Raw genomic sequence first — 15,579 nt, 5'->3', positions numbered from 1 at the left:
AACATTTATGCAACGGAACCAACAGCCCGCCAACACCGACGCAATGATGCACGCTGCTTTATATCTTGAACGGCCGGTTGGGATAAATGCTGTCGTGCCAGCCATCTTTCTCCTTTTAACCACCTACATGCTTAATAGTAGAAACCGCAATCCCTTTTCAGTGAGAAACCTAGTTGCTGCTTCTGTGTTAGTCTCCAATAAACCGTGCCAGACAGAAATGTACAGCCCCAAACTTACTATATTTGCAGCGGCGCAACTTGGTCTACCTGGAACAGCCAGTTTCCATTCGTCTCTTCGACGGCAAGCCAGTCGTAAGGAAACTGGACGAGTGCGCCTTGCGTCATATTGAGCAACTCTTCAGCCTCGGCACGAGGGAGCAAGTCATCAGAGGCACTGAATCCCCGCCGACTGCTCCTCGTAGGCGCACGTCGGCGTCGCTTTTGCGATCCAAACGCTTTACTGCCATGGTTAGCCTCGTTACTGATGCCTAAAGGGGCTCCGTTGCCGTAACTGCCGTTGGACAGGTCAGGCGCCTTCTCCTGCGTCGAAAAGGTAGTGCGGCGCTCTTTGCGGCCGTCGGTTCCGCTCTCTCCTGTGGTTAGGAAGGCAGTTGGGCTTATGTTTCGCGACGAACGGTTGTCCGCTTCTGCTACTTTCTCCAGATCGGCCGGCAGATTATTAACAATCGAATCATCTCCTATTTCGCCTTCAGCGAGGGCCTTCTTCTCATCCATGTGTGATTCGCCTGAGGCTCTAGCAGCTTTATGGGGACCGCTGTGGTGAGGTTTCATCAACTTCTCACCCATCCCTTTAGCGACAGCGGCTGGGCCTGGCGCACCAATCCCGGCGCCGGCAGTGGACTGCATCGCTGGAATAGCCGCCTCTTCCTTGTCGCCGTCTTCGCTTGATCTGTGCCCGTCCATGCTCTCCTTGAAACGTTGATTATAGGCCTGGAACTCCTTGTACTCGGCCCAGTTTGTCGCCAGGGAATCAGGCATGCACCGGAAGACGCGCCGATAGATTCGTGTGTTGTTTTCTGCAGCTCTACACCAGACATCGTCGTAGAAGGCCGGGTTGAGGGGGTCGCGCATGCAATCCTTGTCAATGCTAGCCAGCTTAACATCGATGGCGGCTTGGCTCGCAGGACCAGGGTTGGCCTGGTCCGCTTGGGCTGGTGGCCCCCCAATATCCGTATCGTCCACTTGGGGCAGTGATGGTAGCTGGTTCACTCGTGGAAGCCCCAGCTGCTCTGTTGTTCGTCTGTCAAAGGCAGGCATGGGCGGAATAACGTCGTGGTTGACGCCGCCGTCGGGAGCAAGGACTCCAGATTGACGGCGTCGCTGGTGTGCATGCTTAGGATTGTTAACGGTCCCTCTCCCCTCCGGCGACGCACCGTGGATGAGGATCTCCCTGCCGTTAAGGATGACGGAATCCCTGCCAGTATCAGTACCTTCCTCCTGTGCCATTTTCCGACGGTCAGGGCCAGGACCCTCAGCTTCTTTCTTGTGCTTCTCGTTCTCAACCCCGCCTGTTTGCTGTGAGACAACTGACTTCCCCTTGGAGGATGAGCTACCAAGACCACGAGGCTCTTGATCATCGACGTCATTACTTAAGCTTGCGGATCTCTGGAGATGTGGGGGAGTACTAGGCGGGTCACGCTCAGATATTCGCCTTTTTGAGCTCTCGGCCACAGGTGTAATATCAGACTCGTCGTAGAAGATACGATCCATCTCCGCCCTAAACTCTTCCGCGCGGTCCAAATCTGCTTGTCGCTCCTCCTCCAAAATCTCGTCAACGTCCAGCCCCAGATGCTCGCGCATCAGCCGCAGGCGTAGAGTATGGGCGAATCGACCAACACGATAGGGACGGCCGCCCATTGTCGACCATATCATATCTGTGTCACGAACGATGGAAGCGCATTCAGAATCGCGGTTGCCAAGCATGGACCGCTCGTTGATGTTAGCCGACCCGATCAAGGCGACGCGATCGTCCACAATGATGCACTTGGCATGGATGTACAACTGTTCTGTCGTGAGCAGGTTGTTTCCGAGCTTGCCCCACTGGCGAAGACTAAAGAACTGGATATAGTCCTCTGGGTCGATGCCGGCAGCCCGAAGCCGCCCAAATATTGAGTGTTCTCCTCGACAGATGCTGCGGTACTGGCACTGTAGAATCAAACGAACGCTGGTTCCGTCCTGGTCGTTTACTTCGTTTTGGAAGCCAGGCATTAGCGGGATGAGTATGACGGCACGCCAGTCCTCGTCCTTCTCGTGGGCTCGCAAGATGCGACTGACGAGCGCATCACCAATGCGGTTGATCATCTTGTTATTTAAAGACTCCGTGCTGGTGATGAAGAACTGGTTCTCGATGTAAACAAAATGCTCGGAGTCTTCAATCATCTTGATGTAGGCCGACTGAATACTTTGCTCTGTGTCCTCAACGCCGAGCGACCAAGTTGATGCCGAACGGAGGATTTGCACTTCGCAGGTGCCATCTAGACCTATGGCCTCAAGCTCCTCTCTCTTCGAGTCGGGGGGTGGCAGCAAGAAAGGGGTCGGTCGGGTTGGTTTACGCCCCCGCCGGACGTAGTTCCATCTCTGGACAAAATGGCGCGTTAGATCTCTGGCAGGCTGGCCTACGACCTGCATTGAGATGTCATGCCAAGGCATACGCGGGATCCTGCCTCTATCGTACATTTCCTCGTACGGCTCGGTAAGCCTGAAAAAGTCACGTTCCCGCGGGTTTGAATAGTCCTTGCCTGGGAAAAGCTGGCAATGTTCTGCGTCCTTGGGGCCATCCTGAGGCTCGAATCCCGTGGGCTTGTCATCTGCTACAGGATGTTGCGGGCAGTCCCACCGCCCAAAACAGAGGTCGATCCCGCCGACGAAAGCAATGTCATGGTCGACAATGACAATCTTTTCATGATGAGCGAAGAAGAACTGGTTTTTCTTGAACTGATTTGGCGACCGTTGGACAAATATGTTAGGGTGCAGGTTCAACAGCGAGAACTTGGTGTACTCGGAGTCAATCGGAATCGCGGCCTCCACGTTTCGGTAGACTATGACGAATATCTTCACGCCTTCAGCCGCTTTCCTCTGGAGCAAGCGATCAAGACGCCACTTCTGGCTGATGCAAGCGGGCCGTCTCATGTATAGCTCTGGGCTCAACCACCAATCGTGGATGTACACAACATCTTTTGCCATGCTGATAGCTCGCGACACATTCCACATGTAGTCTCGCCCGTCGACAAGCCACTGTGCATATACTCCAGTCCGTACCGGCGCAAAGCTGCCGAAGCGGTTCGTCAGATGCCACGGAGTGCTCTTCAGCATCTCAATGATTGATTCCTCAAACTGTTGGATGAGATGCTGGTTAGGGGAGAAGAGTTTCACCTTCCTTTCGGATGTGACTATTTTGAGAGTGTGATGCATCTCAGGCTGAATGTTGGTCGTTAAGTCGAGATGCTCAATATCTTCGTCGTCATTGCCCATCTTTTCTAGAAGTAGTTTGCCCTTATTCTTCTTAGGAACAATCCTGAACTTGGAATCGACAAGGTAAACGTCGTAGATGTTCATGTTCTCGGGCGACTCGACGCACACGATGTAGCTCTGGCGTACCAAAAACCACTTTCGACTGTGCCTTGCAATCACCTTCCCCGGCGTCAACACGCGTCGGAAATCAAGACCCTTTGATGATTGGATGTGAAGATAACACTCCTTTCCGTGGTAGCTACCCTCCGCGGCGAGGCGGACTCCGAGTGCGGATAGCTCGAGGAAGCGGCAAAGCCGATTGCTATCGGCTCGAAACATGAGCCAGCGAATCATCTCTTGGAGATACTTCTCCAACATCCTCTGCTGACGTTCGACATATCTCCTTCGTGCAGCAGCAGCGTCGGCCACGGTTTGAGCAAGATCGGCTTGAGAACCCAAAGCCGACGTTTTTCGACGGCCGCCAAGTACGGGCATGCGGGACCTCCTTTTCCTCATTTGTGGCCTCTCGTCAGCGTCAGTGCCTTCAGCAACAGTTGCCTCCCCGGCCGTACCCTCTCCTGCCGTACCCTCTCCGGCCGTACCCTCCGCGGCCGTACCTTCGCCTACATTTTCCTCGCCGGCTCGTCCTTCAAGAAGGTCCTCTTCGTCGTTGTCATCTAGGCCCCGGACGCCACGAAGATAAGGAAAGGCTGATAGCGGAAACCGCGGTTGCTTGGGTTTGGCACCTATATCGCGGGTTGTTGGAAATTTTTCATTGCGCAAGGTCAACTTGTATTTCCAATGTAGGTTCAGAATGTCTCTGATGGTCCGCTTGATCGTCCATTTCATTTGACTGGGGCCGCTCCCGTATTCCATGTCAATGGTGAACTGCCAATGTCTTTCGCTGTCCTTATCTTGCACCGGAGCACTTTCCCGGATCCGAAGCCTCAGCTGCTCGAGAAGAACGGGTATCCGTTTGTTTCCATGCTCGTCGCGCTGAATCATGCTTGCCAGCATCAAAACGGCAGGGGCAACAGCGCGAAGCTCGGCCATCAGCTCAGCAGACTTGTAGTAGTCGAACTGATCTTCCTTCTTTTGTCTTAACAGTTTCAACGTGTTCTTGACCTGACGCCACTTTTGCGCACCAAATGTCGATGCCCGCTCGGCGCCAAAAAAGGGCCGCCTGGGAGTCATTGCATCACCGTCGGATACTCCGCCACCGAGTGCAGACAGGCGCCGGAAATGATGGCCCACACGATAGCTCGAAGGACTTTCGACTTCCTCCCCGTCATCGCCTCGATTAGCAACCCAAGGGTTGCCCCTCTTCACACCCCGTTCTCTCGCGAGCTGGTCACGGCCTTCTCCCTCTGAGAGGCCACCACGATCAGCAGTATCCGACATGGTGGCACGGCGCAAGAAACCCAGACGACCATGGCCGCCAGGGGTTTCTGGCCCTGTCAAGGGGAGATGCGGAGTGTTTGGCGTCGACGACTCCACTCGTGGTCTTCGTACCCGCCTTTTTTTCTTCTGCTTGCCCTTAGCAAGTCCTGCGACATTTGTCTCATCTGCGGTTTCCTCAGCATCTGCGTCATCGTCGCTCCCTTCGGCCCCCGCCCGGGGAGCCCTCGTGCTTTGCCGTGTCATAGTAGGCGAGCTCGCTGTCGAGCCGGGATCGGTGATTGGAGCTGGCATCCGAAAGCCCTGAGAGACGCTGGGCCCAGCAAGCTCCTTCAATCTTGCCATAAAACTCGACCCTCGAAGCTTTCCCATGGCGTCCCTAGTATCCCATGAGTTTTGTCTCAAGTGTGTTGATGCGGCTGGCTGGTCAAAGATGACATCGTCCCGAGCGAACTGCACACTCCTCCTTCCAGTGATCGGTGATGGCATCTCGAGGGTGTCTGCCAATGGGGTGGGTGGACTTGGTGATGCCGTCGTGATCTGGGGCGTATCGACGCTCAATGCTGCTGGGCGTGGGTTTGGGCTGGCCTGGGGGATAGGTGAAACTCTGTCGTGAGGAAGCCCCCCGTTAAGATAATCGGCGGGTTCATTTTCGGGCACTGTTTGACCCCTCAGCGAGCTGGGCCTCGCCGCGAAGTCGAATTCGTCCGAGGCACCTGTCAGGGGTCCGCCGAACACGCGTGCTTGGAGAATTGTAGGCAGCTCGGACAGCCGGTCCGGAGACAGCGGGCCTTCATCCGGTGCTACGGCAGTGGCACCGTCGGTGTTGGACGGCCCAGCCATGTTATGACAACTACGCCGAAGTCGACGGTGACGACGCGGTTCGCGGGTTGGCTAGGTGGTCGGCTAGGTGGTTGGCTAGTGCGTCGTGGAAGGAAGTGGGTGCTAGGGTCCTCGATAACGAGACATTCCGTACTTGTTCAGAGCTGGAAATCTATGATGGTTCGGCGCAAAAATCCGGCAAAAAGTTTCGCAATGCCTCCTCCTAAGCCGCTATTTGACAGCCGAGGCGTAGTTGGCAGTTTCAGAGGTGATGATGCCGCCGGGCACAAGCGGCGGGTGTTGGTTGGGAACTTGGCACGTTGGAAAGCAAGCACGTGGCCACGATGACGACAAACAAGCTCCCGCTCAGGATTTCCGGAGGACAGTAAATTCAGCGAATACCTACTGAGATGCCGGACCACAATGTGGTACAGAAGAAACAGACGATGAAGCCCCAATGGCACTTTTGTTTTGTTGGTCGTTTGCCGTCGTCGTTACCATATGGGGCAAGTTGCCAAGTGCAGATTAAATTGAAGCGGGTCCGCAATCAAGGTTCCTGACAGACGGGAGCTTTGCTAGTGAGTGTGTGACATGATGTAACTTGCAGCGGGCTGTGCTGTAAGTGGAAATCCCCAGCCGGCAGGTCCCAGCCTACCGGCTGTTGTGTAAATCTTGTAGGGATGGGGTTGGACGTTGCATGCTCTCTGTATCGCTAAAAACTAACCAAATGTTTCAGTAGGTTCAACGTAGCAGGTCACTCTTACACCGTAACAGCACTGTATCCGTGTTTTACCCCCATTATCTACCTACTTATTTTCAAATTAATGGTTTCCTTATCTCTGCGGGTAGGGTTATCTATTGTTCGCGGTCAGGTACCCTGTAAGGCATCTTGAGCCCTTTATTCTTTATTGTATTTAGTTTGTCTCTGTGGCGAGCGCATTGGCCGAGGACTTTGTCGTTCGTGGAGACGTCGACTCAGTTACCTTACTCAGGAAGATCCCTCTTGGATGTCTTGCGGCAACAAGACAAGAGATGCCAATCTTGGAAGTTAGTTGGTGTAATAGTTAGTACCCAACTTACCTTTCCTACTACCAGTACGGATTACTTTCTCCGTAATCGGCGCGCTTTGAGCAGATTGCTTCAAGTATCCTTCTATTATAATTTATTCGTACCTTCCTATAAGTACTGTGTAATTTACATGAACTTACGTAACATTACCCTACCGACGTCAATTAAGTGCCCCTCCATTTTTGCGGGGTCCGAAATTCGCGTCAAGAACAACCGCGGAGACGCGTCGGGCTTCCAAAGTTCACTTTATTCTCTGCAGTCATCTAACTACCATTCTGTTATCGCCACAAATGACACCATCACCACAATGCCCAGGTAGGGATCGTAACATTTGTATTCTATCGCATCAGTGTGCACTGTGTACTGACTCGCTATTAGGGAAATAATCACAATTCAGGCTGGCCAATGCGGCAACAGCAGTTAGTCCAGCCCCCTCCGCCATCGAATATACCGCATCCGTGTCTTCACATGGGCTCTACCACATGAATTCAAGCTTCTCTCACGTCTCTTTGCTGCTATGCAAGTCTAACTGTAAGACGTACGAAAATTTCTAACTTCATTGTGAAGTTGGCAGCCAATTTTGGCAGCAGCTTTGCCAGGAGCATGGGATCAGCCAAGATGGAAACCTAGAGGATTTTGCGACCGAGGGCGGTGACCGCAAGGATGTGTTTTACTACCAGAGCGACGATACGCGCTACATCCCGCGGGCAATTCTTGTCGATCTCGAGCCTCGAGTGCGTCGTCTCTTCTCCCCCTTTATCCTTTCGTTGCTGGCATGCTAAGTTTTGGTTAGGTCATAAACGGAATCCAGACAGGGCCGTACAAAAATATCTATAATCCCGAGAACTTCTACATAGGAAAGAATGGCGTGGGAGCCGGCAACAACTGGGGTGACGGTTATCAGACTGGAGAGTTGGTACACGAAGAGATTATGGAGATGATTGACCGCGAAGCGGATGGCAGCGATTCACTGGAGGTTAGAAGTCCAACTCCCCTGTCCAAACCACTGCTGACTGGTGTTATAGGGGTTCATGATGCTTCACTCAATCGCCGGCGGCACAGGGTCTGGTTTGGGGTCTTTTCTCCTCGAAAGACTAAATGACCGCTTCCCCAAGAAGATCATCCAGACATACTCTGTCTTTCCGGACACGACCAACTCCGGCGACGTCGTTGTCCACCCTTACAACAGCATGTTAGCAATGAAGAGGCTAACGCAAAATGCGGACTCGGTTGTCGTTCTTGACAATGGAGCTCTGTCTCACATCGCCGCCGATAGGCTCCATCTGCAAGAGCCTTCATTCCAACAAACAAATCAGTTGGTGTCTACCGTCATGTCGGCCAGCACCACCACCTTGAGATACCCCGGCTATATGCATAACGATCTTGTCAGCATTTTAGCATCACTGATCCCAACCCCGCGTTGCCACTTCCTGATGACGTCCTATACCCCCTTTACCGGTGACCAGGTCGAGCAGGCCAAGACCGTCCGGAAGACTACGGTTTTAGACGTAATGCGACGGCTTTTGCAGCCTAAAAACCGCATGGTATCGACGGTTCCGGGAAAGAAAAGCTGCTACATTTCTATCCTAAACGTGATCCAAGGAGAAGTTGACCCCACTGATGTCCACAAGAGCCTCCTCCGCATCCGGGAGCGACGGCTAGCGACGTTTATTCCCTGGGGTCCAGCAAGCATTCAGGTGGCCTTGACCAAGAGAAGCCCGTACATCCCAATGGCCCACCGTGTGAGCGGACTGATGCTAGCGAATCACACAAGCATTGCCACTGTAAGATTGTTGTTCCCTTTTTGCTCTTCAACCTTGCTAGAAACGTACGGTTGCTGATCTTGCCACCTACAGCTCTTCAAGAGAATATTCCGGCAGTACGATGGCATGCGGAAACGAAACGCCTTCCTGGAGGGCTACAAGAAAACAGCCCCATTTGCAGATAACCTTAGCGAGTTTGATGAGGCCAAGGAAGTCGTTACAGATCTCATCGCTGAGTACGAGGCTGCTGAGAATCCCGACTATCTCAACCCCGATCTAGGAGAAGGGGGGTTGTCGACTGAGACGGACCGGCGAGACAGATGAATGAACGGAGCGTGCACAGGTAGAAACCGCGGTGTTCGGGAGCTAAGCATTTTTTTTCTTTTGCTTTCTTTCTTTCAGCTCAGTGGTTTAGGTGGATTTTGTTTTTCTACTGTATTCCACGCATGGGCAAGAGCCTGCAACGAACAGTGCCAGGAATGGAGTTTAAGGCCTCGGGAGTTCAGCGGCAGTAAATTGATGTCTTATGATGCTGCCATTCGTGGCGCAAAAGATGAATAGCTCTAAATCATGATAATAAACCAAGTACGTTCAAGATCACAAGAAATTGCATTCAGTCAATGAACTAGACATATACCCGAGTCTCCCAAATATTCTTTGAATAAGCAACCTTTCGTACAAGCAAAAGAGCCAGAATGCCCATCAGAACTAGGCCAAGAAAACTGTACAACCCGCTAGTTGAATTCCTGCGACTGCGCAGATGTATTCTAGGAAATATGTACATGAGTCGTCAGAATACAACGAAGCGGTTCCTTTCTTCTTTGCTAGCGTTGTATCTCAGTCTGTATCCACGCCCCATCTCACTGTCTCTAACACCACCACCTAGCAAGAGCCCACAGACAATACCGAATGGACTAGTAACGGCTCGATGCAAGATATATGCAAACATATCTCTTACGCCTCTCAGGTCCACGTTTATCCCACCCCATTCTCTTCGAATTCGATCATTTGCGATACCACATTCTCGTGATCTTTGTATTCCGCATCTTGCGCTGCAGCTGGAAGATACCGTACATGAGGGCCTCGCTGGTGGGGGGGCAGCCGGGGACGTAGACGTCGACGGGCACGATGCGGTCGCAACCGCGCACCACGCTGTAGCTGTAGTGGTAGTAGCCGCCGCCATTGGCGCAGGACCCCATGCTGATGACCCACCGCGGCTCGGGCATCTGGTCGTACACCTGTCGCAGCGCCGGCGCCATCTTGTTAGTCAGAGTACCCGCCACAATCATGACGTCCGACTGGCGCGGCGACGCGCGGAAGATGATCCCGAGGCGATCTTGATCGTACCGCGGCGTCGACAGGTGCATCATCTCGACGGCGCAGCACGCCAGCCCGAACGTCATGGGCCACAGCGACGACTGCCGCGCCCAGTTGGTGATCTGATCCAGGGTCGTGCTGGCAGCGGAACAAGTTTCGTTAGCGACAGCCCTCCTTATAGTAGACATGCGGGTCCTTGGGGGCAGCAGCAGTAGCTGACATACAGCGCATATTGAACCACTCCCTTGGTGCCTTCCTGGCTGGGAAGGGGAACCTCCTTGCGCTCGCGCTTGGCGATGCCGTATCCTCCATGTGATTGCACGGCGCTCGAGGCGTCATTGCGTGACGAGGACGATATGGCGGCGACGGCACGGTAGGTTACGAGATGCGACGTCGGCTTGGCTGTTCAATTGGTTCGAGCTCGTCAGCGTCTCCGATCAATGGGGGAAGGGAGATGGGGGGGAGGCACGCCAGAGGACGGGATTGTCCGCGGCTGCTTCACTCACCTCGGAGCGCCAGCGAGACCCCTGTCCTCGCAGATGATAGCATGGCTGATCGTATTCAGGGCAGGCGATCAGGAGAGAGTGGAGATGTCCGAATTGGCCGGGGCACAGCGAGAAATGTGGTCGCGAACAAAAGGGCCCTCCCCCACGAAAGGATGGTTGACGTTCAATTGATATCCGAGTGCTTTTCACCTCCCAGAAAGTGCACTCAGCAGCAAAAGGAAGCCCCGTGATTGGCCACTTCAAGGAGCGTCCAGTCCCCACAGCCTTGGCATGGCTTTCCTCCGGTACCCGCCTCAGATCCAGCACGTCACATCAAATCCTCGCTTTGGCCACCGCCAGCAAAACTGCCTTTGTCTTATTTCGATCGGAGCCCGATTTTATCTTTTGGTACAGCGACTATCCTAGTTAAATTCCAACTCAGCTGAGACTGAGCCAGCTTTGGGCCCCTTGACTACCTTGGGTTACCTCTTACTCTCTATGGGCCTCGAAATCTAATACACTCGCAGAGGTCGACTAACACGATGAACAAAGTACTGGAAATAGACAAAACATGGTGATTGGGCACATAGTTTCATTCCGGGTAATGCGCAGTGCGCTAGAACGATACCTACAACATGAATAATGCAAGTACCTTAGGGTAGGTATAGAGACGAATGCTCACATTAGACTAAGATGTGTTATAACAAGTCCCAATTCTTTCTTTCAAATACAACAATCTTGTACCCGTAAACCTCATCAGCGACCTCGTAATGACCGGGAATATCCGTCCTCAATAGTAGAACGATACACGGTACTATTTTCTACCAAATCACAACTTAAAGCTCCCACTCGTGGTCGCCACTACCTTATCCGCTGTCTTCTTTCCATCGAGTCCTGTGATCTCACCCTTGCGATTGATGACCCTGACACCGCCCTTCTTGAGGTCGCTCATCGCCTCACGCTGGGCATGGGCCTTCTTGCTGACCGGGTTGCTTGCATCGGTCCCTCTAGACTTGCGGATCCGCTCCTTCTCCCGCCTGCGTCTCCGCAACTTGTCCTCGCGGCTCATTTCCTGCCGAGCCACGGGCAAGCCGCTCTTGGCGACGACCTCACCGCGGTCAGCTGTGTCTTTTCCAGGCGCGTACACCTCCTGTGGCGCAATCATGCTCTCTCCGCCAGCCACGCCCTGGGCTGTAGTCGGCTGGGCGTCTTCCATGGCAACAGTGGCAACATCAGCGACTATACTGAGAGTTGGCGCTACGGGCTTCGGCTTGTAGTGCCAACTGCTCAGGGCGTCGAGTCTGGCGCTAATGTCTCGCCACATCTGCTTAATCTCGTCCTCGTCGCGGCTAAGCTTTTCGTCCGCCTGGCTAACATAGGCGTCGGGGTTTGCCTTCTTCACGTGCTCTTCTTCGTAGATCTCGGCCAGACTTTGCTTTCCCTTGACATCCTCCACTTCGACGAGCCCGCGCCGAGAACCGGATCCGAGAGTGTCGGGACGGCGACGAAGCACTTCGTCAAACTCCTTGGCGAGAATACGGCGTTTGATTAGCGCCTCGATGGACTCGGACACCTCCTCGGTGACGATAGGAACCGGCTTGCCGGCGTGCTCAAAGTCGAGATCTTCTTCGAGCAGGGAGTTAACTGGTCGATCTACTGCTGCCGCCTCGCCAGCGAGAGTCCAGGCACGTTTGGCTACCAGTTCGGATTCGAGTCGTCGGATTTCCTCGGCTACCTTCGCTTGCCGCCGCGCAAGTGCCGAGCGACGCGACTTGGGGTTGCCAGCTGAGGCGTCTGACAAGGCATCTTCGGAGTCGGATTCCTCTGAGAAATCCTCAAAAAGATCGCGCCGAACATTATTCTCAGCCCGCTCAATATCGGCCTCGGTAAGTATCTGGGGTTTCGAGCTTTCTGGGCGTTTTCTCTTGCTCCCGGGCTTGTTCTTCTTCGGAGGTGGGGCAAAGAAATCTTTGTAGAAGATATCGTTTGCGGTCAGGTCAAGGTCAAGGTCAAGGCCGTCTCCCACACCATTGTCGAGCGCGTCATCGCTTTCATCACCAAATGCGTCGACATCCATCTTGCCTCCGTTAAAGCCTTTGACGGACTCGTCGTCGTCATCCTCCTCGTCCTCGAGACCTAGTGGCAGTTTCTTCCCGGTAGATTCTGACATGGGATCTGCATGCCAGTCTACAGATTCGTCGTCGCTGAAATTATCTGTGTTGGGGTCTGCACGTGCGTCCTGCGCCTCAAACAATTGTGTCTGCTTGTTGAAGTCGGCTAGAGAGAAAAACTCGTCGTTGAGACCGTGAGGATCTTTCGTGACATCGCCTCCCAGCTCGCCATTTTCTTCCTCGTCTTCTTCCTCGTCCTCTCCCTCGCCCCCTCCTTCCTCTACGTCCTCTTCATCTTCGTCTGCGCCATCATCTTCTCCTTGCTCGGGATATTCGCTGAGCATTTCCGCGTCGTCCTCGTTACTGATACTTGCGTCATCATCGTCCGACTCTTCGCTGTCCGCCTCGTCATCCAACTGGGAAGAGGCGCTGGCCAAATCATCTTCATCAGACCCGACCTCAAAGCCGTCTTGCCCAAACTCGACGAGTTTACCACCCTCGTCGGTGTCCTGATTAACCTCGTTGGATTCCTCGAGTTCTTCGAGGACCCGACTAGATTCTTCCAGAGCACTTTCGATTATCTTCTTAGCCTGCTGCCAGACCTGGCCTGTTTCAAAGCCGTCGATGTGAAGTTTCCGGATTTTGAGGACGGCGGCTGTGTCTTTGCCGGCTTCCCTTTTGCGCTTTTTTCCCGCCTCGCGGAGCCTCGATTGTTGCTGATCACTGATCGACCCAGCTAGGGCATCAAGTGTTTCCTTGGCCAACTGCAGGGAGCCATCCGGTATCAAGGGGGAAGGCTGGAGAAAAAAATGGCGGTTTGAAGGGTCGATGGAGTTAAGGAAACTGGCGATGGCTGAACCGTCTTGAGCTCCTGTCGGGGCAGCCGCTGGCGCCATGGTTGGAGGCAGTGTAAGTGTATGGGATGTGGAAGTAAGAGAAGACGTTGTACTGCTTGCTCCAGCCATGTTTGGCGCGGAGCGAGTCAAAACACGCTTACTATCTCTTTTAACTGGCAAATTTAGGCCGTGTGAAGAGGCTTAGACACTTTGAGGCTGTTCGGCCAGAATTTTTTGGGGGGACGCTGCGATGCCCCGCTCTCTGGTAGACCTGGGCAAGATTGGCCAATGGGTATCCGTTGTCGAGCCAGCCTTCTGCCCCGGCTCCAGCACGAGGCGCAGAAGGCGGTGGAGTTTTCGGCGGGGTAAAAGTTCGGCCCCCTTATCCGTAAATCAAAGTATAGCGTAGTGGCACGGACTCGGAAGAGAGCACAGGCAAAAGAAACACGCCTGGAAGACTTCTAACTCACTTGAGCCGCTTGCTCCAAACGACGGAAGTGTTGGCCGATCAACCAACCCGTTTAGAATTTTCCGCTTTCTTCTGGCACAAATTCACAAATACAAAGTTCTCGTTCCCTTTCCTTACCTTGGCGATATTGGCCATACTAGCAAAGATACTTGTTCCTCGCGCAGGGTCGAATAGTTATTTATTTGTTTGCCTTACATTGTAAGAGAAGTGAACCAGTCTTTTTCGTGGGTGCGGATAAAGGCTGTTGTGATAGTCTCACTGTCTCAGAGACTTCAATGAGCCAAGCCGGGTATCAACCAACTAGCAGCGCTCTATCTGCAGCTATTGTGTTAAAGCCCTCTTTAATGAGATAAGCATTTTTGAGGCCCTGGCGATACGTACGTAAGGTACCTAACACGGATAGCAGGTAGCAAAAAAAAAAAGGTTCGCTGCTCAGCTTGAGAAACCCGATTGATCCTTTGCCTGCGCCCATGTGCATCTTTATTTATACGATACGACTCAAGGTCAACGTCTTCAGGCGGTTTCAACGGGCTGGGCTACCTTATCTTACCAACAAAAACCGAAAGTTACCTACCCCAGTTTCTGCTAATTAACACACCTAACAGGTCCAGGGGTTCAAGCCAATGGTGTGACTCCTCATGTGGTCGCCAATCGCCATGCCCATCCTTCCCGTTCTCTTCATTTATACCAATGCAAGTGCGGCGACGGGCTATCGGTGCTGCAGTTGCTCTCCAGCGCTATGTTCTCAGTCAATTTAGTATGGAGGCTGGGCGGGAAGCACATCACCGACCTCGGCTGCAGCGGCTCAACCTGAGGACTGGCTCGTGAGAGTCTGTTATCGGCTAGGCATTGTCAGTCCTAAGATGATCGCCCCAACCCCTCACAACGCTCCCTTTATCAGAGACTTATTAGGTGACGAGCAAAAATTTTCCGGGTACCGAAAAGCCCCCCCGGTGCCACGATTTGAAAATTACAGCGCCCTTTCAATCGCAATACAGCGCTAGCAGGGACTTAGCAAGGACTGCACTGGCCAACATATACTTATACAAGGGGGAAAACATACCCATCATTCCATAGTGGGCTCAGACTGACTCTACGACTTGGGTGTACAAGATCTCCGGAGGTTATCCAAGAAAGCCTACCGCAGAAAGCAAATATATCCCCGTGCTTGAGGCGGTAGCATAGTATTGTGTCGCGTGATAGCATAACTGCTCGAGGTGGCTCTCGAAGCGATACGCGCAACTCGATCTGCAGCCGATATGCAAACCCGTATCCATACCATGGATACACGGACTAACCGCCTCTATGCGTCAACTTGCAAGCTGCTAGTCCAGTCTAGCATTCGCCGCACCTTTGGAGGTCCGAAAACGGATCCAAAGTGGTCTGTGGGGCGATATCGCCATGTCGAGGTCTAGGTTCTTCCACCGCGAGTAGGAGGGTACCACCCATTACGGCATATCAATGTCGACTGTTGAGAATAGGTAGGTAGTTGATCCCGTCTGGGGTTTGGACACCGAGCCGGCTCCCCGTGAGAAGCGGCTCGAGGGGGGAGGTCACAGTGCACGACATCTAATAAGGTTGGTGGGCTGCCCGCGCATGCAGCCTGAAAGCACGTTTGAAATGCTGTGCAATAATGTGTGCCCCGCTCGTATCTTCTGCAGAGGGTCTTACGATTACGGCACGAAATATCCGCAATTTTCTGATGAAAGTAAAGATCGGGACTCTCCCAGCGCGAATCAAAGCCCAACTCAATTGTGAATAGGTTTCTATAAGCGTGGAAGCTAAGGTAGTATCTTACAGCGGTCTTGGTCTAACCAACTTGCCTTAGACACTCCGAGGC

At 53.2% G+C, this 15,579-nt stretch overlaps 4 protein-coding genes across 4 annotated transcripts; 1 reads left to right on the top strand and 3 right to left on the bottom strand.

Annotated features, from left to right (window-relative positions):
* Window positions 1-87: 87 nt before the first annotated feature.
* On the bottom strand, window positions 88-5,896 carry B0T26DRAFT_9902 (uncharacterized protein). Its single transcript, XM_060448190.1, has 2 exons — window positions 238-5,896; window positions 88-176 (listed from the first exon to the last, which is right to left on the bottom strand). The coding sequence occupies exons 1-2, from the start codon at window positions 5,709-5,711 to the stop codon at window positions 170-172; spliced, it is 5,481 nt and encodes a 1,826-aa protein (XP_060302162.1). The 5' UTR covers window positions 5,712-5,896; the 3' UTR covers window positions 88-169.
* Window positions 5,897-6,813: 917 nt separating this feature from the next.
* B0T26DRAFT_683380 (Tubulin/FtsZ, GTPase domain-containing protein) lies at window positions 6,814-9,126 on the top strand. Its single transcript, XM_060440805.1, has 6 exons — window positions 6,814-7,073; window positions 7,137-7,177; window positions 7,326-7,492; window positions 7,552-7,734; window positions 7,784-8,542; window positions 8,615-9,126. Exons 1-6 carry the CDS (start codon window positions 6,889-6,891, stop codon window positions 8,843-8,845), a joined length of 1,566 nt encoding a protein of 521 aa, XP_060302161.1. The 5' UTR covers window positions 6,814-6,888; the 3' UTR covers window positions 8,846-9,126.
* B0T26DRAFT_683377 (uncharacterized protein) lies at window positions 9,127-10,533 on the bottom strand. The gene is made up of 3 exons (XM_060440804.1): window positions 10,345-10,533; window positions 10,063-10,240; window positions 9,127-9,976 (listed from the first exon to the last, which is right to left on the bottom strand). Exons 1-3 carry the CDS (start codon window positions 10,385-10,387, stop codon window positions 9,526-9,528), a joined length of 672 nt encoding a protein of 223 aa, XP_060302160.1. The 5' UTR covers window positions 10,388-10,533; the 3' UTR covers window positions 9,127-9,525.
* Window positions 10,534-11,152: 619 nt separating this feature from the next.
* On the bottom strand, window positions 11,153-13,874 carry B0T26DRAFT_669704 (U3 small nucleolar ribonucleoprotein complex, subunit Mpp10; the record flags this gene model as incomplete). The annotated part of the gene is made up of 3 exons (XM_060439092.1): window positions 11,153-13,198; window positions 13,432-13,443; window positions 13,857-13,874. The coding sequence occupies 3 exons, from the start codon at window positions 13,872-13,874 to the stop codon at window positions 11,153-11,155; spliced, it is 2,076 nt and encodes a 691-aa protein (XP_060302159.1).
* Between the last annotated feature and the right edge of the window lie 1,705 nt (window positions 13,875-15,579).

This window comes from Lasiosphaeria miniovina (genome assembly GCF_030549165.1).
Source record: "Lasiosphaeria miniovina strain SMH2392-1A chromosome Unknown B0T26scaffold_1, whole genome shotgun sequence".
NCBI lineage: Eukaryota > Fungi > Ascomycota > Sordariomycetes > Sordariales > Lasiosphaeriaceae > Lasiosphaeria > Lasiosphaeria miniovina.
The sequence above is the reverse complement of the archived record's forward strand: the minus strand, read 5'-3'. Positions and strand labels throughout refer to the sequence as shown.